Genomic DNA, 22023 nt, shown 5'->3' with positions numbered 1-22023 from the left:
TTGAGCCAGCGCATTGGGATGGGGGAGCAAGGGGCTGAGAATGGGGGGGGAGGGCACATGGACCAGCCCACTCGGGTGGGGCGGGGGGCACTTGAGCCAGCCCATTGGGATAGGGGGAGGAGCGGGCTGAGAACGGGGGGGGGGGAGGGCACTTGAGCCAGCCCATTGGGATAGGGGGAGCAGGGGGCTGAGAACGGGGGGGAGGGCACGTGGGTCTGACCATTGGGATGGGGGGAGGAGCGGGCTGAGAACGGGGGGGGGCACTTGAGCCAGCCCATTGGGATAGGGGGAGCAGGGGGCAGAGAACGGGGGGGGGAGGCACGTGGGTCTGAGCATTGGGATGGGGGGAGCAGGGGGCAGAGAACGGGGGGGGAGGGCACGTGGGTCTGAGCATTGGGATGGGGGGAGCAGGGGGCAGAGAACGGGGGGGAAGGGCACGTGGGTCTGAGCATTGGGATGGGGGGAGCAGGGGGCTGAGAACGGGGGGGGGGAGGCACGTGGGTCTGAGCATTGGGATGGGGGAGGAGCGGGCTGAGAACGGTGGACGGCACGCACCAGTGGGGAGGGGGGGGAACGCGCGGGACGAACCATTGGGGCGGGGGGGGGGATACCTGAGCCAGCGCCTCCGGCTGCCCCGCCCGCCGGGCCCAGGCGCTCAGGTTCCGGTCCAGCTGCCCCATCAGCCCGGCCGCCTCCTGCAGCTCCTGGGAGGAGGGGAAGGGATGAAAACCGGAGCCAGGCCCCGGGGAATCTCCCCCCGCCCCGGCGCATGGTCCGGCCCGTTACCTGGGTGATGGTTTCCAGGTAACTCAGCTTCACCCGTTCGAATTCCGCCGCCGAGAGCCGCGGCTCGCTGGCGCCCGCCATCCCTGCGCGCGGGGCACGACGGGAAGGGGCCGGGCCACCGCCGAGCCTCATGGGAAATGCAGTCCCGCCGCGCAAAGACTGCTGGGGTGTGTAGGCGCCTTTTCCTCCCCCTCCCCCAGGACCGCGTGCAGAGCCTGCTGGGAAACGTCCCCGCTCCATTCAGCCCAGGAATTATGGGATGTCTCGCTTCCCGCCCCCCCCGAGGAATCCTGGGAAACACAATCCTCCACCGCCCCTCCCCCCCATGGGGCTCAATGGGACACACCCCTCCCCCACCCCGCTCAGTGGCAGGGGGCCACAGTGCACGTGGGGGGTCCCCCCAATGCTCAGGCACGGCAGCTGAGAGCCCAGAGGGGGGTTTATTTGGTGGCCCCCGGGGGGGGCTGGGTACAAAGGGTGTGGACACAGCTCGGGCGGGGCGGGGCGGCCCCCAGAACCAGTCTCTCAGGCCCAGCCCGCCATGGGCCAGCCCGCTAGGCCTCCCACTGCTGGACCTTGCGGAACATCAGGAAGGCGGAGGCCGGGGGTCGGACGTGGGGCTGGAGCCGCAGGGGGGGCAGCCCCTCCACGCCCAGGTACGGGGTCTCCGCGAACAGCTCCAGGGGCTCGTAGAACATCAGCAGGTCCGGGCCTCCGGGGTCGGGCTCCTGGGAAGGGGGGAGACACCCCATTGGTGAGACCTAGAGCTGCCCCATTCCCCACCCCCCTGACCCAGCCAGTCCCCGTCCTGGGGCCAGAGGGGAGCTGGCGCCCCCCAGATGGGACAGCCCCCATGCCCCGCCCCTGGCTGGGAGCTGGCGACCCCTAGAGGGGACAGGCCCCACTGAGGGTTACTCACCCTGTGGGGCTCAGGCTGGGATGGGACGAGCGACAGTTTCTCCCGCAGGGCAGAGCTCAGCACCTCCTCCGCGGGCACCTGCAGGCTGACGAGCCCCTGGTACAGCTGCTGCTCCCGGGGGATGTTCATACCTGGTGCAGCAGAGAGAGGCTGGGAATGTCCCTCCCAGGCCTGCAGGGCGGGAGTCTGGGGCGTCGGGAGGGGCAGGGCTGGGCCGGCAGGGGGTTGCGGGGCAGGAGTGAGGGGCACCGGCACGGCCGGGGAAGGGGGCAGGGCCGGGGGGGCGCCCCACCTCTCACCTGCGGCCGCCTTGCCCTCCACGCTGCAGCGGGCGAGGAAGGACGTGGCCAGCAGCTCCTGGGCGGCCCGGTGGGCGTCGAAGCCCTGGCGCGCGGCCGCCTGCACCTCCTCGCCCAGGGCCAGGCTGGTGAGCAGCTGGGGGGCGGCCAGGTCCCCCCCCGCCCCCCCGAGCCCCGTCTTCGCCCGCGGAGCCTCCGCCCCGCCCGGCGCCACCACCGGGGGGCTGTGGGGGGCCGGGGGCTCCGGGCTGGGGCGGGCGTCGTCCGGGGCAGAGCCCAGCAGGAACCGAACCTGGGGGAGAGCAGGGGTTAGCCTGGGGCAGGGGCCTGGGCTATCCCAGAATCCCCTGGGGCACGGAGCCCCACCTGACACTCGCCCCCCTCCCCCATGAGCCCCCGCGGCACAGGCCCCCCGCCCCTCCCCTGAGCCCCCGCGGCATAGACCCCCCCGCCCCCGTGCGCCCCCGCCCCTCCCCCCCGCTCCCGTGAGCCCCCGCGGCACAGGCCCCCCCCGCTCCCGTGAGCCCCCGCGGCACAGCGCCCCCGCCCCTCCCCCCCCCGCTCCCGTGAGCCCCCGCGGCACAGGCCCCCCCCCGCTCCCGTGAGCCCCCGCGGCACAGGCCCCCCCCCCGCTCCCGTGAGCCCCCGGGGCACAGCGCCCCCCGCCCCTCCCGTGAGCCCCCGCGGCACAGGCCCCCCCCCCGCTCCCATGAGCCCCCGCGGCACAGCGCCCCCGCCCCTCTCCTGAGCCCCCGCGGCATAGACCCTCCCGCCCCTCCCCCCGCTCCCGTGAGCCCCCGCGGCACAGCCCCCCCCCCCCCGCTCCTCCCCCCCGCTCCCGTGAGCCCCCGCGGCACAGCGCCCCCCCCGCTCCCGTGAGCCCCCGCGGCACAGCGCCCCCCCGCCCCTCCCGTGAGCCCCCGCGGCACAGGCCCCCCCCCGCTCCCGTGAGCCCCCGCGGCACAGGCCCCCCCGCCCCTCCCGTGAGCCCCCGCGGCACAGGCCCCCCCCCCGCTCCCGTGAGCCCCCGCGGCACAGCGCCCCCCCCCGCTCCCGTGAGCCCCCGCGGCACAGCGCCCCCCCCGCTCCTCCCGTGAGCCCCCGCGGCACAGACCCCCCCGCCCCTCCCGTGAGCCCCCGCGGCACAGGCCCCCCCGCCCCTCCCGTGAGCCCCCGCGGCACAGGCCCCCCCCGCTCCCGTGAGCCCCCGCGGCACAGCCCCCCCCCCCGCTCCCGTGAGCCCCCGCGGCACAGGCCCCCCCCCCGCTCCCGTGAGCCCCCGCGGCACAGCCCCCCCCCCCGCTCCCGTGAGCCCCCGCGGCACAGACCCCCCCCCCGCTCCCGTGAGCCCCCGCGGCACAGGCCCCCCCGCCCCTCCCGTGAGCCCCCGCGGCACAGCGCCCCCCCCGCTCCCGTGAGCCCCCGCGGCACAGCGCCCCCCCCCCCCCGCTCCCGTGAGCCCCCGCGGCACAGGCCCCCCGCACCTGGCGTCTCCCCGCGCGCCCCCCCGCCCCGCGCCGCCGCCGCAGGATCCCGCCCCCGGCGCGCGCGGGGCTGAGCGACAGGTCCAGGGCGGGCAGCGCGCGGGGGGGCGGGGCCCCGGGCCGGAGCGGGGCGGGGGGGGGCCCGGCCGCGGGGGCCGCGTCATCGCCGGGGGGCGCCAGCCTGGCCCGGCCCCGCAACGGCTCCCGCGCGCGGCCGCCGGGGGTTGCGGCAGGTGGGGGGGGCGGGGCTGCGGCTCGGCCCCTCCTCCCCGGCCGGCCTCGTTCCCACTCCAAGATGGCGCCAACCAGCGGCCTCCTTCTGAGACCAATATGGCGGCGCCCGTAGGGGGGCGTGTCCGCCGGCTGCAGCCTCGTTCTCGCCCCAGCATGGCGGCCGTTGTCACTAGGCTCTAGCGGGCTGCAGGAAGGCTCGAAGCCCCGCCCTTGGCCCCGCCCCCTGGAGCCTGAGGGGAGCAGAGTCCCTCCCCTCCCAGAGCCAGGGAAAGAACCCAGGCGTCCTGGCTTCCAGCCCCCCCTGCTCTAAGCACCAGCCCCCGCTCCCCTCCCAGAGCCAGGGAAAGAACCCAGGAGTCCCGGCTTCCAGCCCCCCCCAGCTCTAACCACCAGTCCCCACTCCCCTCCCAGAGCCAGGGAAAGAACCCAGGCGTCCTGGCTCCCAGCCCCCCCTGCTCTAAGCACCAGCCCCCGCTTCCCTCCCAGAGCCGGGGAGAGAACCCAGGAGTCCCGGCTTCCAGCCCCCCCCAGCTCTAACCACCAGTCCCCACTCCCCTCCCAGAGCCGGGGAGAGAACCCAGGTGTCCTGGCTCCCAGCCCCCCCTCCCTTTTCCCATTCACCATCGTTCAAGTCCAGTGCGACGTTTTCTCGGGTGTTTCAATTGCAATTTTTATTGCGGGAGTTTGATGGCGCGTGATCGGCGGCCCCGGCGGGGGGGGGGGGGGCGCTGCGGGCCCCTCACGGGGTGCAGGATTCCCCGGGGTCACTCGCCTCCAGAAGGCCGAGCGCAGGAAGTGGCCGAGCACCAGGGCCAGCAGGGTGACTCTCCACTCGCTGGGGCTACCGGTCAGCTGGGGAAAAGCAGCAGACGCCGGCCTCACCCGCTGATCTGCTCCCCGCTCCTGGATTGGACCCGCAGGCCCAGCCAGCCCCATATCCCCCCCAATCAGAACCAGGGGCCCCGCCAGCCAGGGATCCCCCCCGGCCTCCAAGAAGAATAAGGTGGGTGGGTCCTTTGGGTGTCCCAGCCCTGTCCTCCCCGCCAGGGGTCTGCAGTTACCTCCAGGAACTGGTGGAGGGGCTGGACGGGGCACAGCAGGAGCAGCAGCAGGAAGCTGGATGTGGCTGTCACAGCCCCCATGAAGAGATCTGTGGGGAGAGGAAATGCAGGGGCTGTAGCAGGGCCGGGGGGGCAGAGAGCTGGCTGGCAGGGCGGGGGGGGGGTCCAGCCAGGGACAGGGGGGAGAACAGCCCATCAGGCAGGTTCGCGGCCTTGGTACTCCCAGCCCGGCACGGACAGGCGGTGTAGGGGACTGCGGAAGGGGGCCCCCCAGCCCTGGCACTCACACTTGGTCTAGGGGGCTGGCGGAAGGGGCGCCCCTTGGCGAAGGCCAGGCCCACGGCGACGTGTTGGAAGCTGGAGAAGAGGCTGGTGTTCTCCGCGCTGCACACGTCTCGTTCCCGCTCCTCCTCGCTGCCACCGGCCGTGCCGTTGGGGGCCCCGGGCGCATCCCCCCACCCCAGGTGCCATTGGGGGCTGGGCTGCAGCTCCTGCTGGGGAAGGGGAGAGTGAGCGTGTGGGACACATGGGGGATGGGACCACTCCAGGAGCCGTGGTTAGCTAAACTCCCAGTATGCAATGCTCCACGGCGGACTACGACTCCCAGCGAGCAACGCTCCACGGTGGACTACGTCTCCCAGCGAGCAACGCTCCACGGCGGACTACGTCTCCCAGCGAGCAACACTCCACGGTGGACTACGTCTCCCAGCGAGCAACGCTCCACGGTGGACTACGTCTCCCAGCATGCAACGCTCCATGGTGGACTACGTCTCCCAGCAAGCAGGAGGCCGACATTTCCGACCCGTGCCCGCACTGCACCCTGGGAGATGCAGTCCTGCAAGGTGGCGGTCTGGCAGGAAGACGACACTCCCGCCTGCACCAGCAGGGGGCAGCGCTGTGTGGCGGGGGAGAGGCCGGCGCCGTGAAGGCCGCTCGCCCCGCCATCCAGCTCCGTCAGCCGGCAGAACAACTGGGCCCTCGGACTCCAGAGGTCCCGACCTGGCGATGGACAAAGAAGCGGATCTGGGGGGAGGAGGAAAGGGGTGTTAAACCCAGAAGGGGGAGGGGGAGGGGTCCATGCCCCCCCTCACCGCCCCGGTCGGCTCACCTCCACCTGCTCCACGGCAGAGGGCCCCGGCAGCAGCCCCTCCTCGCAGTCCCACGCCTCCGGCTCGGAGCACCCCGGCTTGCCCAGGGGTCTCTTCTTCTCACCGGGCTGAGAGGAGCCCAGAGGGTCGGATCCGGGGCTGGGGAAGGAGCAAACCCAGACCCGGGACCAGGTGCGGAACTCATCCTGCCGAGGGAAAGGCCTGGATCAACGGCCGCATCTCAGCGCCGGGCGAGGGGTCCCTCTGTCATCCGCCGCCCCGCCCCAGAGCTGGGCGCATCTCAGCGCCGGGCGAGGGGTCCCTCTGTCATCCGCCGCCCCGCCCCAGAGCTGGGCGCATCTCAGCGCCGGGCGAGGGGTCCCTCTGTCATCCGCCGCCCCGCCCCAGAGGTGGGCGCATCTCAGCGCCGGGCGAGGGGTCCCTGTGTCATCCGCCGCCCCCATCCCCCCCGGGAAATCCCCACACCCTTCAACTCAACCCGACCCCCCCCCCCCACACCCACACACCCTCCCAATTCAAGCCGCTCCTAGCCCCGAGCCAGCGCCCACCCAGCCACCAGCCCGGCCCGGGACACCCAGACCCCCCCCACTTACGACGGAACTTGCCACTTCGTCAGCTGAATGGGCCCCAGTCGCCCGGCCACACCCGGGGCAGCAGCCGCCTCAGGATCTGGGGACAGAGCCCCAGAGCCGGCCGGGTGACGGCAGAGGAGACAGACGGCCGGCGGGGGGGGGCTCAGGCCGGCAGGCCCTTCAGCACGGCGGCCAAACCGCACCCCTGCAGAGCCCCCTCCGGCCCCACCCCTCCAGGTGCCACGGAGTCTCCCTCCTTGGAAGGCTCAGGGAGGGGAGTGGGGGCTGGTGGGTTGGAGCAGGGGGGGCTGGGAGCCAGGACTCCTGGGTTCTCTCCCCGGCTCTGGTCTGTGGGCGCAGGACCTGCCATAGCTGGGTGGTGGCAGCCCCTGGCACGTGCAAACGGCCCCCAGATCCCCTTCCAGGCTGACATCCCCAGCCCCCATTTTAAGCCCTTCTCCTTGGGGTGACGCCCCACAGCGGGGACCCTGGGTGCAGAGGGGGCAGGGGGCCCCGCCCCGTGGGGAAAGGACCTGAGGAAGGGGGTGGGTCCCCAGAGGGGGGGACATGGAAGCAGTGGCATCGCCAAGGGGATCTGAGGCAGACCCTCTAATGGGTCACACAGCTCAGCCCCATATCTCTTCGTGTGTCCCCCCGACCCTCCCGTGTAAATGCCTCACCAGAGACCCCCTCCCCCATGTCACTGCCATAGGCCCCGCCCCACATCACCCCCCCAGGGACGTCCCTCCCACAGCACCCAGCAAAGGACATCCCCTGCCCCACTGAATGTCCCATAGACTCTCCTCCCGCACCCCTCTGCATCACCCCCCATAGACACCCGCCCCCACAAACCCCCATGCAACCCCCGCAAAGACCCCATAGACACCCGTCCCTCACCCCCTCTGCATCACCCCCGTGGACCCCCTCTCCCCCAGAGCTCCCACACAACCCCCCCATAGATCCCCTCCCCCCCAGAGCCCCCACACAACCCCCCCGAGCCCCTCCGTATCACCCCCTGTAGACCCCCTCCTCCTTAGAGCCCCCCCATAGACCCCCCTTTCCCCCTCTGCATCACCCCCCGTAACCCCCTCCCTGCTAGAGCCCCCCCATAGATCTCCCCTTACCCCCTCTGCATCGCCCCCCATAGACCCCCTCCCCCACAGAGCCCCCCATAGACACCCATCCCCCACTCCCTCTGTCTGCATCATCCCCCGTAGACCCCCTCCCCCCCAGAGCCCCCCTGCATCACCCCCCACATAGACCTCTCCCCCCAGAGCCCCCCTCCCTCTACGTCACCCCCTCAGACCCCACGTGACTCGCCCGCTCTGGCCCCTCATCACATCGCCCTACTCCTCGCGGGACAGAGGCAGAACGGAGTCCAACTGCACATGCGTAACGTGTAGCCCCGCGCAAGAGCCCGCCTCCTCCCCGCGGCGCATTGTGGGAGATGTAGTTCCCCCTCCCCGCAGGGCATTGTGGGAGATGTAGTTCCCTCTTCACCCCCCCCCCCGCCGCGGGTCATTCTGGTAGATGTAGTTCCCTCCCTCCCCATGGGGCATTGTGGGAGATGTAGTTCAATCACCCCAATCCCATGACCTCTGACCTCCCCTTCATACCCTCTCTGCCACCTGACCTGTGACCTCTGACCTTTTCAGTTGGCCCAATTTCCAGCCTCCCACTGCCCCATGGTAGGGCTCGGCTGGTGGGGGGGAGGTCAGTCGCTTCTGGGGGGCAAAGGGGGGGCTGAGTAGTAGGGGAACACTGGGGGGAGGGGAGGGCTGTAGGGGGCTGCCTGGAGGAGGGGAGCACTGGGGGAGGGGAGTGGGGGGGAAGGGGATCCCAGGGAGGGCTGGCCGGGGGGCCAGGGGAGAGGGGGCTGGGGGAAGGGAGATGGGGGGCTGGGGGAGGGGAGTCTCCCTACACCAAGGCGAGTGACGCCCCCTGCGGACGTTCCCAGCCATGTTTATTCCCATGCCCTGTGGGGCCGGACAGACAGATGCGCCATGGTATTGCGGGGCTGACCCCCCCGACCCCCCCAACGACGCTGCGGGCTGAGGGTCCTTCGCCGTCGTGTGGGAGCCCCCGGGGGGCACGAGCGGAGGCTTATCTCCAGGCCAGGAGGCCACTCCAGCCCCCTACTGGTGGGCGGCGTGGGACCGAGGGGCCCCTGAGGGGCAGGGGGGCAGCAGGGGGGCATCTCCCCTCTCCGTCCTCGCGAGCTGCCGCAGCTGGGCGCGGATGAAAATCAAGAGGCCGGACACGTCGCGCAGCAGGGCGGCCTCGGGGGGCCCCGGGTCCTGGGGGGCGGGGGCCTGGGCGGGGAGAGAGAGAGGGCGTGAGGTCGGGGTGTGCGGGCTCGGCCCTCGCTGCCCCATGGGATTCTGGGACAGATCCCAGGCGGGGGCAGGGACTCACCCTCCGGCACCGGACCCAGAGCAGGCCGAGAGCCAAGCCGGCCCCCGCCGCGGCCAGACGCACCCAGTGCAGTGGGACGCAGGGACAACGGGCCCGGGGCAGCTGGGCCGGGGTCCCCCCCGGGCCGGACACCGGCAGCCGCTCCCCCACCCGGCACCGCGCGGCCTGGGCCCGGCCTGGCGCCGAGAGCCCGGACAGCAGAACCACCAGCACCCCCTGCACCCACATGGCGCCCTGCCTCCGCGGCCCCGAGCCCAGGGGTTCTAGCTTCTCTGGCCCCATTGTGAGGCGGGGTCAGGAACCCAGCGATCAAGGGGGCTGCAGGTCGGGAGTGAGGGGCGCCGGCAGAGCTGGGGGGTGGGGCTGGGCTGGCAGGGGCTGCGGGTCGGGAGTGAGGGGCACCAGGATCTGTCTGTCTGTCTGAGTCCCTGTCCGTCTCTTCCAGTCACTCAAGGACTGAGCAGGTGAATGACATGAAAACCAAACGCCCTCCACATCCCCAGGCTGGGAGCCCGGACTCCTGGGTCCTCTCCCCGGCTCTGGGAGGGCAGTGGGGGCTGGTGGGTTAGAGCTGGCGGGGGCTGGGAGCCAGGACTCCTGGGTCCTCTCCCCAGCTCTGGGAGGGCAGTGAGGGCTGGTGGGTTAGAGGCGGGGGGCTGGGAGCCCGGACTCCTGGGTCCTCTCCCCAGCTCTGGGAGGGGAGTGGGGGCTGGTGGGTTAGAGGGGGGGGCTGGGAGCCCGGACTCCTGGGTCCTCTCCCCAGCTCTGGGAGGGGAGTGGGGGCTGGTGGGTTAGAGCAGGGAGGGCTGGGAGCCCAGACTCCTGGGTCCTCTCCCCAGCTCTGGGAGGGGAGTGGGGGCTGGTGGGTTAGAGCAGGGGGGGCTGGGAGCCCGGATTCCTGGGTCCTCTCCCCAGCTCTGGGAGGGCAGTGAGGGCTGGTGGGTTGGGGGGGGGGCTGGGAGCCCGGACTCCTGGGTCCTCTCCCCAGCTCTGGGAGGGCAGTGAGGGCTGGTGGGTTAGAGCAGGGGGGGCTGGGAGCCCAGACTCCTGGGTCCTCTCCCCAGCTCTGGGAGGGGAGTGGGGGCTGGTGGGTTAGGGGTGGGGGCTGGGAGCCCGGACTCCTGGGTCCTCTCCCTGGCTCCGGGAGGGCAGTGGGGGCTGGTGGGTTAGAGCAGGGGGGGCTGGGAGCCCGGACTCCTGGGTCCTCTCCCCAGCTCTGGGAGGGGAGTGGGGGCTGGTGGGTTAGGGGGGGGGGGCTGGGAGCCCGGACTCCTGGGTCCTCTCCCCGGCTCCGGGAGGGCAGTGGGGGCTGGTGGGTTAGAGCAGGGGGGGCTGGGAGCCCGGACTCCTGGGTCCTCTCCCCAGCTCTGGGAGGGGAGTGGGGGCTGGTGGGTTAGAGCAGGGGGGGCTGGGAGCCCGGACTCCTGGGTCCTCTCCCCGGCTCCGGGAGGGCAGTGGGGGCTGGTGGGTTAGAGCAGGGGGGGCTGGGAGCCCGGACTCCTGGGTCCTCTCCCCAGCTCTGGGAGGGGAGTGGGGGCTGGTGGGTTGGGGGGGGGGCTGGGAGCCCGGACTCCTGGGTCCTCTCCCCAGCTCTGGGAGGGCAGTGAGGGCTGGTGGGTTAGAGCAGCAGAGGGGGGCAGGGGGAATGGTCACCACTTTTCTGTTACATTTTCCAAATCTTTTGGTGCCCCTCACTCCCGACCCACAGGCCCCAGATCCCAGCCCCAGAGTGGGGGATGTGGGTCCGGTGTTTCCAGGTGCAGGGCGGAGGACCCAGGGCACGGGCTGAGCCGTCCAGCAGGGGGAACCTCTGCAACTTCGCTCTTCCAACACCCCCCCACCTGTTGCCCCACAGATACATAATGACTGCAGAGTCCAGGCCTGGGGAGGGTCCAGCCCCCGCCCCATGGGCACCCAGCTGATTCCTTGGCCTGTCCCCAGCACCATGAACAAGACGCTCTTTATTCGCTGCCTCCCCCACCCCGGGGCCACTGATGGTCCGTCCCCATTGTCCTGCCTCGGCTGGAACAGGGTGTCCGAGGGGGAGGGGGGACCGGGAACAGAACAAACGTCTTTGTTCCCCCGCCTTCAAACGTCAAAACAAAGTGTCCCGCCGCAGCTGGTGACACGGGGACCCCTCACCCGGCGCTGAGACGTGGCCACCTCTGGGCGGGGCGGCCGGTGACACGGGGACCCCTCACCCGGCGCTGAGACGTGGCCACCTCTGGGCGGGGCGGCCGGTGACACGGGGACCCCTCACCCGGCGCTGAGACGTGGCCACCTCCGGGGTGGGGCGGCCGGTGACACGGGGACCCCTCACCCGGCGCTGAGACGTGGCCACCTCTGGGCGGGGCGGCCGGTGACACAGGGACCCCTCACCCGGCGCTGAGACGTGGCCACCTCCGGGGCGGGGCGGCCGGTGACACGGGGACCCCTCACCCGGCGCTGAGACGTGGCCACCTCCGGGGCGGGGCGGCCGGTGACACGGGGACCCCTCACCTGGCGCTGAGACGTGGCCACCTCCGGGGCGGGGTGGCCGGTGACACGGGGACCCCTCACCCGGCGCTGAGACGTGGCCACCTCCGGAGCGGGGCGGCCGGTGACCCCTCACCCAGCTTGGAGACGTGGCCACCTCCGGGGCGGGGCGGCCAGTGACACGGGGACACCTCCCCCGGCACTGAGACGTGGCCACCTCCGGGGCGGGGCGGCCGGTGACACGGGGACCCCTCACCCGGCGCTGAGACGTGGCCACCTCCGGGGCGGGGCGGCCGGTGACCCCTCACCCAGCTTGGAGACGTGGCCACCTCCGGGGCGGGGCGGCCAGTGACACGGGGACACCTCCCCCGGCACTGAGACGTGGCCACCTCCAGGGCGGGGCGGCTGGTTACCTGCACAGTGACCATTTGTCCCTGTCCAGCTGACGTGGCCGGGGCGCAGTGGGCAGGATGGGGTCACCCGAGCCGGGATTTCGGGGTTTCGCACCCCACAGACTGGGCTGGAACATTTCCTCAGCCAAAGGGACCAGGGCTGGACGGTCAGACGGCTGGAGAGCCCCCTGCTGAGCCCCACACAGCGCCCCGGGCCCCCCAGCGCGGCGCCCCCTAGCGCCCACACACAGACGCAGGCTCGGCTGCTGCTGCTATTTTAATAACCTGAAATACTATAAAAGTTTCTTTATTACAAATTATTATTATTGCCACCACCGTCCCGTCCCGTCCCCTCCCCCACATCGGGGGTTTCTCTGCCCCCCCTACGGCCCAGTCCTCTTCGCCCACGTGGCCAACAGCCCCCCCAGCCAGTCTTGGGGGGCCACCCCTGCCCTGGCCACTCCAGTCCCTCTGCTTTGGGCATGGCACCCCCACCAGTGCATGGAGCCCCCCCACACCCACCCCGCTGCATTAAAACCCCCACCCTGAGAAGCTGCCCCCAACCCAGAGCCAGGAGTCCTGCTGCCCACAGCTCCCCTGCTCTGACCCACCAGCCCCCACTCCCCGCCCAGAGCCGGGGGGAGAACCCAGGAGTCCTGGCTCCCAGCCCCCCTGTTCTAACCACCAGCCCCCACTGCCCTCCCAGAGCTGGGAAGAGAACCCAGGAGTCCTGGCTCCCAGCCCCCCTGCTCTAACCCACCAGTTCGCTGTCCCCTGTCAGAGCTGAGAACTGAACCCAGGAGTCCTGGCTCCATCCCCTCCCCCAAGGCACGTGCTGTGTCAGTAGCCCCCCCTGTCCGGCCAGGCCCCTTCACATGTGCGGGATCGTAGCGCGCGTGGCCCCGGTGGGGGTCAGGCCGTGGGGCGGCGGAGCTGGGCCAGCTGCTCGGGGCTGGCCAGGGAGCGCAGGAGCCCGTTCTCCCACTCCAGGGCCGCGTTGCGCTCGGCCAGCTCCTTGATCTGCTCCCGCAGCACCTCCACCTCCTCCCGCACCGCGAACATCAGGTGGCTCTTCACCAGGTCCTGGGGGGCAGGGATGGGGGTCAGGGCCCGGAGCCAGGGAGAGAACCCAGGAGTCCTGGCTCCCAGCACCCCCGCTCTAACCCAGCAACCCCCGCTCCCCTCCCAGAGCCGGGGAGAGAACCCAGGAGTCCTGGCTCCCAGCCCCCCTGCTCTAACCCACCAGCCCCCACTCCCCTCCCAGAGCCGGGGAGAGAACCCAGGAGTCCTGGCTCCCAGCCCCCCTGCTCTCACCCACCAGCCCCGCTCCCCTCCCAGAGCCGGGGAGAGAACCCAGGAGTCCTGGCTCCCCGCCCCCCTGCTCTCACCCACCAGCCCCCACTCCCCTCCCAGAGCCGGGCAGAGAACCCAGGCGTCCTGCCCCCAAGGCTCCCCTGCCCTGTCACTCACCATGGCCTGCTCGATCTTGTTGTCGATGGCGATCATGCTGCTGCCCGAGCTGCTGCGGGGCAGAGACAGACGGGGACTGAGAGACAGAACCACCGGGCCTGGCGCCCCTCACTCCCGACCCCCAGCCCCCCGGCACCACCAGCGCCCCTCACTCCTGACCCCCAGCCCCCCCGGCACCACCAGCGCCCCTCACTCCTGACCCCCAGCCCCCCGGCACCACCAGCGCCCCTCACTCCTGACCCCCAGCCCCCCGGCCCGGCCAGCACCCCTCACTCCCGACCCCCAGCCCCCCGGCACCACCAGCGCCCCTCACTCCTGACCCCCAGCCCCTCCGGCGCCCCTCACTCCCGACCCCCAGCCCCCCTGCCCCGCCGGCGCCACTCACTCCCGACCCCCAGCCCCCGGCACCACCAGCGCCCCTCACTCCCGACCCCCGGCCTGGCCGGCGCCCCTCACTCCCGACCCCCAGCCTCCCGGCCCGGCCAGCACCCCTCACTCCCGACCCCCAGCCCCCCTGCCCCGCCGGCGCCACTCACTCCCGACCCCCAGCCCCCGGCACCACCAGCGCCCCTCACTCCCAACCCCCAGCCCCCCGGCCCGGCCAGCGCCCCTCACTCCCGACCCCCAGCCCCCCGGCACCACCAGCGCCCCTCACTCCTGACCCCCAGCCCCCCCGGCACCACCAGCGCCCCTCACTCCTGACCCCCAGCCCCCCGGCACCACCAGCGCCCCTCACTCCTGACCCCCAGCCCCCCGGCCCGGCCAGCACCCCTCACTCCCGACCCCCAGCCCCCCGGCACCACCAGCGCCCCTCACTCCTGACCCCCAGCCCCTCCGGCGCCCCTCACTCCCGACCCCCAGCCCCCCTGCCCCGCCGGCGCCACTCACTCCCGACCCCCAGCCCCCGGCACCACCAGCGCCCCTCACTCCCGACCCCCGGCCTGGCCGGCGCCCCTCACTCCCGACCCCCAGCCTCCCGGCCCGGCCAGCACCCCTCACTCCCGACCCCCAGCCCCCCTGCCCCGCCGGCGCCACTCACTCCCGACCCCCAGCCCCCGGCACCACCAGCGCCCCTCACTCCCAACCCCCAGCCCCCCGGCCCGGCCAGCGCCCCTCACTCCCGACCCCCAGCCCCCCGGCACCACCAGCGCCCCTCACTCCTGACCCCCAGCCCCCCGGCCCGGCCAGCGCCCCTCACTCCCGACCCCCAGCCTGGCCGGCGCCCCTCACTCCCGACCCCCAGCCTCCCGGCCCGGCCAGCACCCCTCACTCCCGACCCCCAGCCACCGGCACCACCAGCGCCCCTCACTCCCGACCCCCGGCCCGGCCGGCGCCCCTCACTCCCGACCCCCAGCCTCCCGGCCCGGCCAGCACCCCTCACTCCCGACCCCCAGCCCCCCGGCCCGGCTGGCGCCCCTCACTCCCGACCCCCAGCCCCCCGGCACGGCCGGCGCCCCTCACTCCCGACCCCCAGCCACCGGCACCACCAGCGCCCCTCACTCCCGACTCCCGGCCCGGCCGGCGCCCCTCACTCCCGACCCCCAGCCTCCCGGCCCGGCCAGCACCCCTCACTCCCGACCCCCAGCCCCCCGGCCCGGCCGGCGCCCCTCACTCCCGACCCCCAGCCCCCCGGCCCGGCCGGCGCCCCTCACTCCCGACCCCCAGCCCCCAGCACCACCAGCACCCCAGCCCCTCTGCCCCACCAGCGCCCCTCACTCCCGACCCCCAGCCCCCCTGCCCCGCCGGCGCCCCTCACTCCCGACCCGCACACCCCGGCCCGGCCGGCGCCCCTCACTCCCGACCCCCAGCCCCCGGCACCACCAGCACCCCTCACTCCCGACCCCCAGCCCCCCTGCCCCGCCGGCGCCCCTCACTCCCGACCTGCACACCCCGGCCCGGCCGGCGCCCCTCACTCCCGACCCCCAGCCCCCGGCACCACCAGCACCCCTCACTCCTGACTCCCAGCCCCTCTGCCCCGCCGGCGCCCCTCACTCCCGACCCCCAGCCCGGCTGGCGCCCCTCACTCCCGACCCCCAGCCCCGCCGGCGCCCCTCACTCCCGACCCCCAGCCCCCCGGCCCGGCCGGCGCCCCTCACTCCCGACCCGCACACCCCGGCCCCGCCGGCGCCCCTCACTCCCGACCCGCACACCCCGGCCCCGCCGGCACCCCTCACTCCCGACCCGCACACCCCGGCCCCGCCGGCGCCCCTCACTCCCGACCCGCACACCCTGGCCCCGCCGGCGCCCCTCACTCCCGACCCGCAGCCCCCCAGCCCGGCCGGCGCCCCTCACTCCCGACCCGCACACCCTGGCCCCGCCGGCGCCCCTCACTCCCGACCCGCAGCCCCCCGGCCCGGCCGGCGCCCCTCACTCCCGACCCCCGGCCCGGCCGGCACCCCTCACTCCCGACCCCCAGCCCCCCGGCCCGGCCGGCACCCCTCACTCCCAACCCGCACACCCCGGCCCCGCCGGCGCCCCTCACTCCCGACCCGCACACCCCGGCCCCGCCACCGCCCCTCACTCCCGACCCGCAGCCCCCCGGCCCGGCCGGCGCCCCTCACTCCCGACCCCCAGCCCGGCTGGCGCCCCTCACTCCCGACCCCCAGCCCCGCCGGCGCCCCTCACTCCCGACCCCCAGCCCCCCGGCACCACCAGCGCCCCTCACTCCTGACCCCCAGCCCCCCGGCACCACCAGCGCCCCTCACTCCCGACCCCCAGCCCCCCGGCACCACCAGCGCCCCTCACTCCTGACCCCCAGCCCCCCGGCCCGGCCAGCACCCCTCACTCCCGACCCCCAGCCCCCCGGCACCACCAGCGCCCCTCACTCCTGACCCCCAGCCCCTCCGGCGCCCCTCACTCCCGACCCCCAGCCCCCCTGCCCCGCCGGCGCCACTCACTCCCGACCCCCAGCCCCCGGCACCACCAGCGCCCCTCACTCCCGACCTCCGGCCTGGCCGGCGCCCCTCACTCCCGACCCCCAGCCTCCCGGCCCGGCCAGCACCCCTCACTCCCGACCCCCAGCCCCCCGGCCCGGCCGGCGCCCCTCACTCCCGACCCCCAGCCCCCCGGCCCGGCCGGCGCCCCTCACTCCCGACCCCCAGCCACCGGCACCACCAGCGCCCCTCACTCCCGACCCCCGGCCCGGCCGGCGCCCCTCACTCCCGACCCCCAGCCTCCCGGCCCGGCCAGCACCCCTCACTCCCGACCCCCAGCCCCCCGGCCCGGCCGGCGCCCCTCACTCCCGACCCCCAGCCCCCCGGCCCGGCCGGCGCCCCTCACTCCCGACCCCCAGCCACCGGCACCACCAGCGCCCCTCACTCCCGACCCCCGGCCCGGCCGGCGCCCCTCACTCCCGACCCCCAGCCTCCCGGCCCGGCCAGCACCCCTCACTCCCGACCCCCAGTCCCCCGGCCCGGCCGGCGCCCCTCACTCCCGACCCCCAGCCCCCCGGCCCGGCCGGCGCCCCTCACTCCCGACCCCCAGCCCCCAGCACCACCAGCACCCCAGCCCCTCTGCCCCACCAGTGCCCCTCACTCCCGACCCCCAGCCCCCCTGCCCCGCCGGCGCCCCTCACTCCCGACCCGCACACCCCGGCCCGGCCGGCGCCCCTCACTCCCGACCCCCAGCCCCCGGCACCACCAGCACCCCTCACTCCCGACCCCCAGCCCCCCTGCCCCGCCGGCGCCCCTCACTCCCGACCCGCACACCCCGGCCCGGCCGGCGCCCCTCACTCCCGACTCCCAGCCCCTCTGCCCCGCCGGCGCCCCTCACTCCCGACCCCCAGCCCGGCTGGCGCCCCTCACTCCCGACCCCCAGCCCCGCCGGCGCCCCTCACTCCCGACCCCCAGCCCCCCGGCCCGGCCGGCGCCCCTCACTCCCGACCCGCACACCCCGGCCCCGCCGGCGCCCCTCACTCCCGACCCGCACACCCCGGCCCCGCCGGCGCCCCTCACTCCCGACCCGCACACCCTGGCCCCGCCGGCGCCCCTCACTCCCGACCCGCAGCTCCCCAGCCCGGCCGGCGCCCCTCACTCCCGACCCGCACACCCTGGCCCCGCCGGCGCCCCTCACTCCCGACCCGCAGCCCCCCGGCCCGGCCGGCGCCCCTCACTCCCGACCCCCGGCCCGGCCGGCACCCCTCACTCCCAACCCGCACACCCCGGCCCCGCCGGCGCCCCTCACTCCCGAACCGCACACCCCGGCCCCGCCAGCGCCCCTCACTCCCGACCCGCAGCCCCCCGGCCCGGCCGGCGCCCCTCACTCCCAACCCCCAGCCCGGCTGGCGCCCCTCACTCCCGACCCCCAGCCCCGCCGGCGCCCCTCACTCCCGACCCCCAGCCCCCCGGCCCGGCCGGCGCCCCTCACTCCCAACCCGCACACCCCGGCCCCGCTGGCGCCCCTCACTTCCGACCCGCACACCCCGGCCCCACCGGCGCCCCTCACTCCCGACCCGCACACCCCGGCCCCGCCGGCGCCCCTCACTCCCGACCCGCAGCCCCACGGCCCAGCCGGCGCCCCTCACTCCCGACCCGCACACCCCGGCCCCACTGGCGCCCCTCACTCCCGACCCGCAGCCCCACGGCCCGGCCGGCGCCCCTCACTCCCGACCCACACACCCCGGCCCGGCCGGCGCCCCTCACTCCCGACCCACACACCCCGGCCCGGCCGGCGCCCCTCACTCCCGACCCGCAGCCCCACGGCCCGGCCGGCGCCCCTCACTCCTGACCCGCACACCCCGGCCCGGCCGGCACTCTTCACTCCCGACCTGCAGCCCCAGACATGGATGTGACATCCCGGAACTTTATACCACGGGGAACCAGCTCCCTAGATTGGGCTTTTTGCCTCCAATGGTGCCCCTGCCCCCCAAAGCTCTCCCCAGTCTGACACCCAAACTCCGCCCTAAAGTACCTCAAAGTCACCCCAAGACCTCAGCTGGGATGCCCTGACACCGCACCCCTAAACCTCATGCCAGATTCAGACTGAGCCCCCCAAACTCATCCTGATCCCCAAACTTTAACCAACTCAACCCCCCAAATACACCCAGGTTCAAGCAACCCCCAAATACAGCCTGAGCCCCCTCTCTGGCCTCCCTACTCACCCACCCCTGGCTGCCCACCTGAGACGCAGCCCCTCAGATCCGGCCCCCACACGAGACGCAGCCTGGCCATGACCTTGCCCCCCAGGTGGGCAGCCCCTGAGCCCCTCCCCTCCTGCTCCCCGGTACCTGTGGAAGATGAGCAGCAGGGAGAGCAGGGTTTTGTCAATGTCTCGGCGCCCAGCGCCCGGCTGCCCCCGGCTCTGGGGCCCCGGGGCCCCCGGCTTGGCCCGAGCAGGGGACGTGCCTCGGGAGGGGGCCGGCGAGGCACAGCCCCGGCGGCGGGAGCGGGTGGGGTCCCCGGTGTCCGGGAGGGAGCAGCACCCGCAGCTGCGGGGCTCCCGCTGCGCCTCAAAGCAGCTCACCCGGGACTTGACTGAGATGCCCGGCAGCTCCAGCGCCATGGGGGCCCGACTACCCTGGGATCCTCCGCAGCCCAAGTCCCTGAGCCACTGGGAGCCCGGCTGGGGGGCAGAGCCCTTGGGGGGAGCAAAGGGACCCTGGCTTGCAAGGGAGGCAGACGCCGAGGTGCCCGGCTCTGCTGTGGTACAAGCACCCAGCTGTTCGCTGCCAGCCAGCGCTGCCCAGCCCCCGCTCATTCACTCCCATTGGCCGGGCACCACCCCCCCCAGCACCCCCCTTCCCGGGAGGTGGGGGGACGGCTCACATGGGGCGCCTGGCACCATGCCCAGCTGGCAGTGGAGAAAGGGAGCTCCCCCCCTCGGGACACAGCCCCTCCCGCCCAAAGCTCCCCCTGTTGGGACACAGCTCCCCCCAACAGAGCTCCCTCGAGACGCAGCACCTGAAAAGACCCCTGTGCCCCATTCCCCGCCCCCCTGAGCCAGCCAGTCCCCGCCCTGGGGCCGGGTGGGAGCCAGCACCCCCTAGAGGGAACGGGCCCCGTGCCTCACATGGGGGGACATACACAGGGATGGGGGAGGGGAGCACCATTGCTGATCAGGAGTCTGTGGGGGTGGGGGGAACAAAGGCGGCTTTATGAGGCTGCCACCTTCTGTTTATATTTCCTCGGTGGGGGGGCAGGACACATGGGGGGGTTACCATGGAAACTGGGACCATAACCCACCCCCTGCAAATGCACACTCTGGGAATAGAACCCAGGCGTCCTGCCTCCCAGGCTGCCCTGCTCTAACCACCAGCCCCCACTCCCCTCCCAGAGATGGGGAGAGAACCCAGGCATCCTGCCCTCCCCCGCCTCTTTAATCCCCCGCCAGCTGGAATGTTTAAGGATCTGTTGCCACCTAGTGGTGAGTGGTGAGATAGCAGCCACCAGCTGAGTTCCCTGTCTCAGCTGTGGGGTGAGTGGAGATGACCCCCAAGGCTTCCCCTCCCCCACTGGTGCATATGCGCCCCCCAGCTCTGCCTGTGCCCCTCACTCCCAATCCACAGCCCCTGCTAGTCCAGCCCTGCCCCCCCAGCTCTGCTGGTGCCCCTCACTCGTGGGGTCTGCTGGGAGCACTGGGGCAGTTTGTTATTGTAGCATCTCTCAGAGGCTGCAGGGCTGTACAGGCCCCCTTGCGAGCCTCGGGGGCCTTGGGAGCGCTCGCTCGTTATTGTAGGGTCTACCAAAAGGAAGGCTTAGCTGTGCAGAGGTTTGTTATTGTAGGGTCTCTCTGATCTGCTCCTCTGCCCCCCACCCTGCATTCCCCATAGTGCCCCTCTCCCCTGCTGCCGGGATCCCCCCTAATCCCCACCGCCCGATCCATGAAGCACAACTGAGTCACATCCGCTCCCAGCCATTCAAATGCAACTTCCCCCCCCCAGCTTCCTTCCTCTTCCACTGAGCACGTCCGCCCCCCACCCTGCCCCCCGCTGGCCTCAGCCCTGCAGCCCCCCACCCCCCATCCAACCCACCCCTCAGCAAATCAGGAAGTCCCGCCCTCCGTCAGGCGCACCGGACAGGAAGTTCCGCCTCACCTTTCATCATCGCTGTCCTGGTGCGCCCCCATTGCGAACATGGAGCGGGCCAGGCTGAGGTGGCCTCCAAAGGGGTCTGACCCCTTCCGGATGGGGCTCCCTTCCCGGAAAAAGTGGGGGGCCGGAGATGAGGGGCGGGAGCCTCGGGGTGGCACCTGGGGAGGAGAGGCAGAGTTAGAGATGGGGCCTCCACGGGGCGCTGGCCCCACTCCAGCCCTGGGGTGGGGTACTGGCTGGCTATGGGGTGAGATGGGGATGCGTAGGGGGAGAGTTAGCAGCTGGGAGGGGGGGTCAGAGCTCAGAAATTCCCACAATGCATCTCACCACTTTTCGGCACAGGAGAGGGCGGTCCTCACCCCCAACCCCAAAATAAACCTGCTCTGCCCCCTGGCCAAGCTGTCAGCCCTGCTGGCATCCAGTGGCGGGGAGTTCCACCTGCCAACACTACCCCGAGCAGGTCTTTCGAAGGGGAGGTGAGATGGTGCCCCAGGGGTGGCCCCACCACAGTCACTCCCCCCCTCCCCCCCTCCCCAGCCACTTGTCCCCAACCCCGGCTGGTGGGGCTGACCGCTACCCCGTGGAGCTCCCCTGCCCCACAGAACCCAGGCATCCGGGCCCCTTTACCTTGTGCCTCTCCTCCACCTCCCTCCGGATGCGCTGGGTGAGGCCGTGGGGCAGCAGCAGCTCTTCCACCCCCAGGCTCGGCTCCGTGGTGGGCCCATGGCTGTGAGCTCTGCCTCCTGGCGCGGCGCCCCCTGGTGTCCTCTCCCCACCCCCCAGTGAGCGGGGCAGGTGCTCGCCGGGATGGGCTGTGCCCTGGGAGTGGCCATGCCCACCCCAGGGCGGTGGCAGAGGGGGGCTGAAGTAGCCGTGGGGCTTGGGCACCAGCCCGGCCAGCTCCAGGCGGGAGTCGAGGGACTGCGGGTGCCGGGCGGTGCTCAGGAGCCGCCCCACGGCCTGGTGCTCGGGGTCATGGTCGTAGAACTCCAGGCATGTCCAGCGTCCCCGTTTGTAGGGCTCACCCGGGCCCTGGTCCAGCTTCACCAGGCGGAAGCGGGAGGCTGCGCCGGGGGGCCCGTTCCGCGGCACGGCCACGTCCTCCGGCGGCTCCATGCCGGGCGGCACCGCCAGGGGCTCGAACTCGCTGGTGATGCTGGTGATCTGGAAGCTGCTCTTCTTCCTGGCGCCGCTCATGGTCCCCGCGCCGGCGCCCACTCACCGGGGCCGGGCTCGCGCCGGGCCCGCGCTGGGGTCTCCGGCCAGGGACGGAGCCGCAGGCAGTGACATCCCCACGGGCACGTGCCGCAAAGGGGGGCACCGGTGACCCCCGATTCTAGCTCACCTGCAGGTCAAAGGTCACAGGGCAGTTCTGGGGGGCTTCAGGCATCCCGGCCCCCCACCGTGGAGGGGGTGGGGCTGCAAAGTTCCCTGAAGTTGGGGCAGGGAGTGGGGTACCCCAGGGGGGCAGGATCCGGGAGAAGGGGGGCAAGTCGGGGAGGGGGGCGCTGGGTTCTTTATTCTCTGCCCTGGGGGCGCCCCCCGGTCCCCACCGCCCGGCCTGAGTCAGGCCAGACCTGCCGCCTGTTGACAAGTCCCCACTCCAGGAAGTCCAACCCCCGCCCCGACCAGCTGACAGCTCCCCGAAGCCCCGCCCCCGCCCGTCCAGCTGACAGCTCCCCGAAGCCCCGCCCCCGCCCCTCCCGGCCCCCTGACAGCTCCCCCAAACCCGCCCCCGCCCCCGGCCCCGCCCCCTCCCGGCCAGCAGGCAGCTCCTCCC

General features: G+C 73.3%; 3 protein-coding genes across 5 annotated transcripts; all 3 read right to left on the bottom strand.

Annotated features, from left to right (window-relative positions):
• Window positions 1-1207: 1207 nt before the first annotated feature.
• PPP1R35 (protein phosphatase 1 regulatory subunit 35) lies at window positions 1208-4346 on the bottom strand. Its single transcript, XM_048833563.2, has 5 exons — window positions 4321-4346; window positions 3489-3906; window positions 2005-2296; window positions 1706-1836; window positions 1208-1514 (listed from the first exon to the last, which is right to left on the bottom strand). The coding sequence occupies exons 1-5, from the start codon at window positions 4344-4346 to the stop codon at window positions 1341-1343; spliced, it is 1041 nt and encodes a 346-aa protein (XP_048689520.2). The 3' UTR covers window positions 1208-1340.
• Window position 4347: 1 nt separating this feature from the next.
• Window positions 4348-7170, bottom strand: LOC125628570 (uncharacterized). 2 transcript variants are annotated; one of them, XM_048833634.2, is made up of 4 exons: window positions 6486-7170; window positions 5892-6077; window positions 5071-5274; window positions 4348-4872 (listed from the first exon to the last, which is right to left on the bottom strand). In XM_048833634.2, the coding sequence occupies exons 2-4, from the start codon at window positions 6074-6076 to the stop codon at window positions 4350-4352; spliced, it is 912 nt and encodes a 303-aa protein (XP_048689591.2). In that variant the 5' UTR covers window position 6077; window positions 6486-7170; the 3' UTR covers window positions 4348-4349. The 2 variants fall into 2 exon arrangements, 1 of the variants encoding a protein (XP_048689591.2); XR_012666314.1 differs by having other exon boundaries at window positions 4367-4872; window positions 5071-5806; window positions 6498-7167.
• A 4840-nt stretch (window positions 7171-12010) lies between these two features.
• Window positions 12011-21871, bottom strand: TSC22D4 (TSC22 domain family member 4). 2 transcript variants are annotated; one of them, XM_048833631.2, is made up of 4 exons: window positions 20871-21871; window positions 20247-20401; window positions 13217-13268; window positions 12011-12829 (listed from the first exon to the last, which is right to left on the bottom strand). In XM_048833631.2, the coding sequence occupies exons 1-4, from the start codon at window positions 21438-21440 to the stop codon at window positions 12659-12661; spliced, it is 948 nt and encodes a 315-aa protein (XP_048689588.2). In that variant the 5' UTR covers window positions 21441-21871; the 3' UTR covers window positions 12011-12658. The 2 variants fall into 2 exon arrangements, with proteins under 2 accessions (XP_048689588.2, XP_048689589.2); XM_048833632.2 differs by having other exon boundaries at window positions 13217-13265.
• Between the last annotated feature and the right edge of the window lie 152 nt (window positions 21872-22023).

This window comes from Caretta caretta, chromosome 28 (assembly GCF_965140235.1).
Source record: "Caretta caretta isolate rCarCar2 chromosome 28, rCarCar1.hap1, whole genome shotgun sequence".
Taxonomy (NCBI): Eukaryota; Metazoa; Chordata; order Testudines; family Cheloniidae; genus Caretta; species Caretta caretta.
This window is presented reverse-complemented; position numbering and strand designations above follow the sequence as displayed.

Excerpts from the sequence above, each read along its gene's own strand:
- TSC22D4 (XM_048833631.2), bottom strand. The coding sequence starts at position 21,440 with ATGAGCGGCGCCAGGAAGAAGAGCAGCTTCCAGATCACCAGCATCACC. Across the intron at positions 20,402-20,870 it reads AGGTGGAGGAGAGGCACAAG|GTGCCACCCCGAGGCTCCCG; the intron begins GTAAAGGGGCCC and ends TCTCCTCCCCAG. Across the intron at positions 13,269-20,246 it reads CAGGACAGCGATGATGAAAG|CAGCTCGGGCAGCAGCATGA; the intron begins GTGAGGCGGAAC and ends TCTGCCCCGCAG.
- PPP1R35 (XM_048833563.2), bottom strand. The coding sequence starts at position 4,346 with ATGGTGAATGGGAAAAGGGAGGGGGG. Across the intron at positions 3,907-4,320 it reads AATGGGAAAAGGGAGGGGGG|CCCGCTAGAGCCTAGTGACA; the intron begins GCTGGGAGCCAG and ends GCCTTCCTGCAG. Across the intron at positions 2,297-3,488 it reads GGCGCGCGGGGAGACGCCAG|GTTCGGTTCCTGCTGGGCTC; the intron begins GTGCGGGGGGCC and ends GCTCTCCCCCAG.
- LOC125628570 (XM_048833634.2), bottom strand. The coding sequence starts at position 6,076 with ATGAGTTCCGCACCTGGTCCCGGGTCTGGGTTTGCTCCTTCCCCAGCC. Across the intron at positions 5,275-5,891 it reads CTGCCGTGGAGCAGGTGGAG|GAGCTGCAGCCCAGCCCCCA; the intron begins GTGAGCCGACCG and ends CTTCCCCAGCAG. Across the intron at positions 4,873-5,070 it reads GCCAGCCCCCTAGACCAAGT|ATCTCTTCATGGGGGCTGTG; the intron begins GTGAGTGCCAGG and ends CTCTCCCCACAG.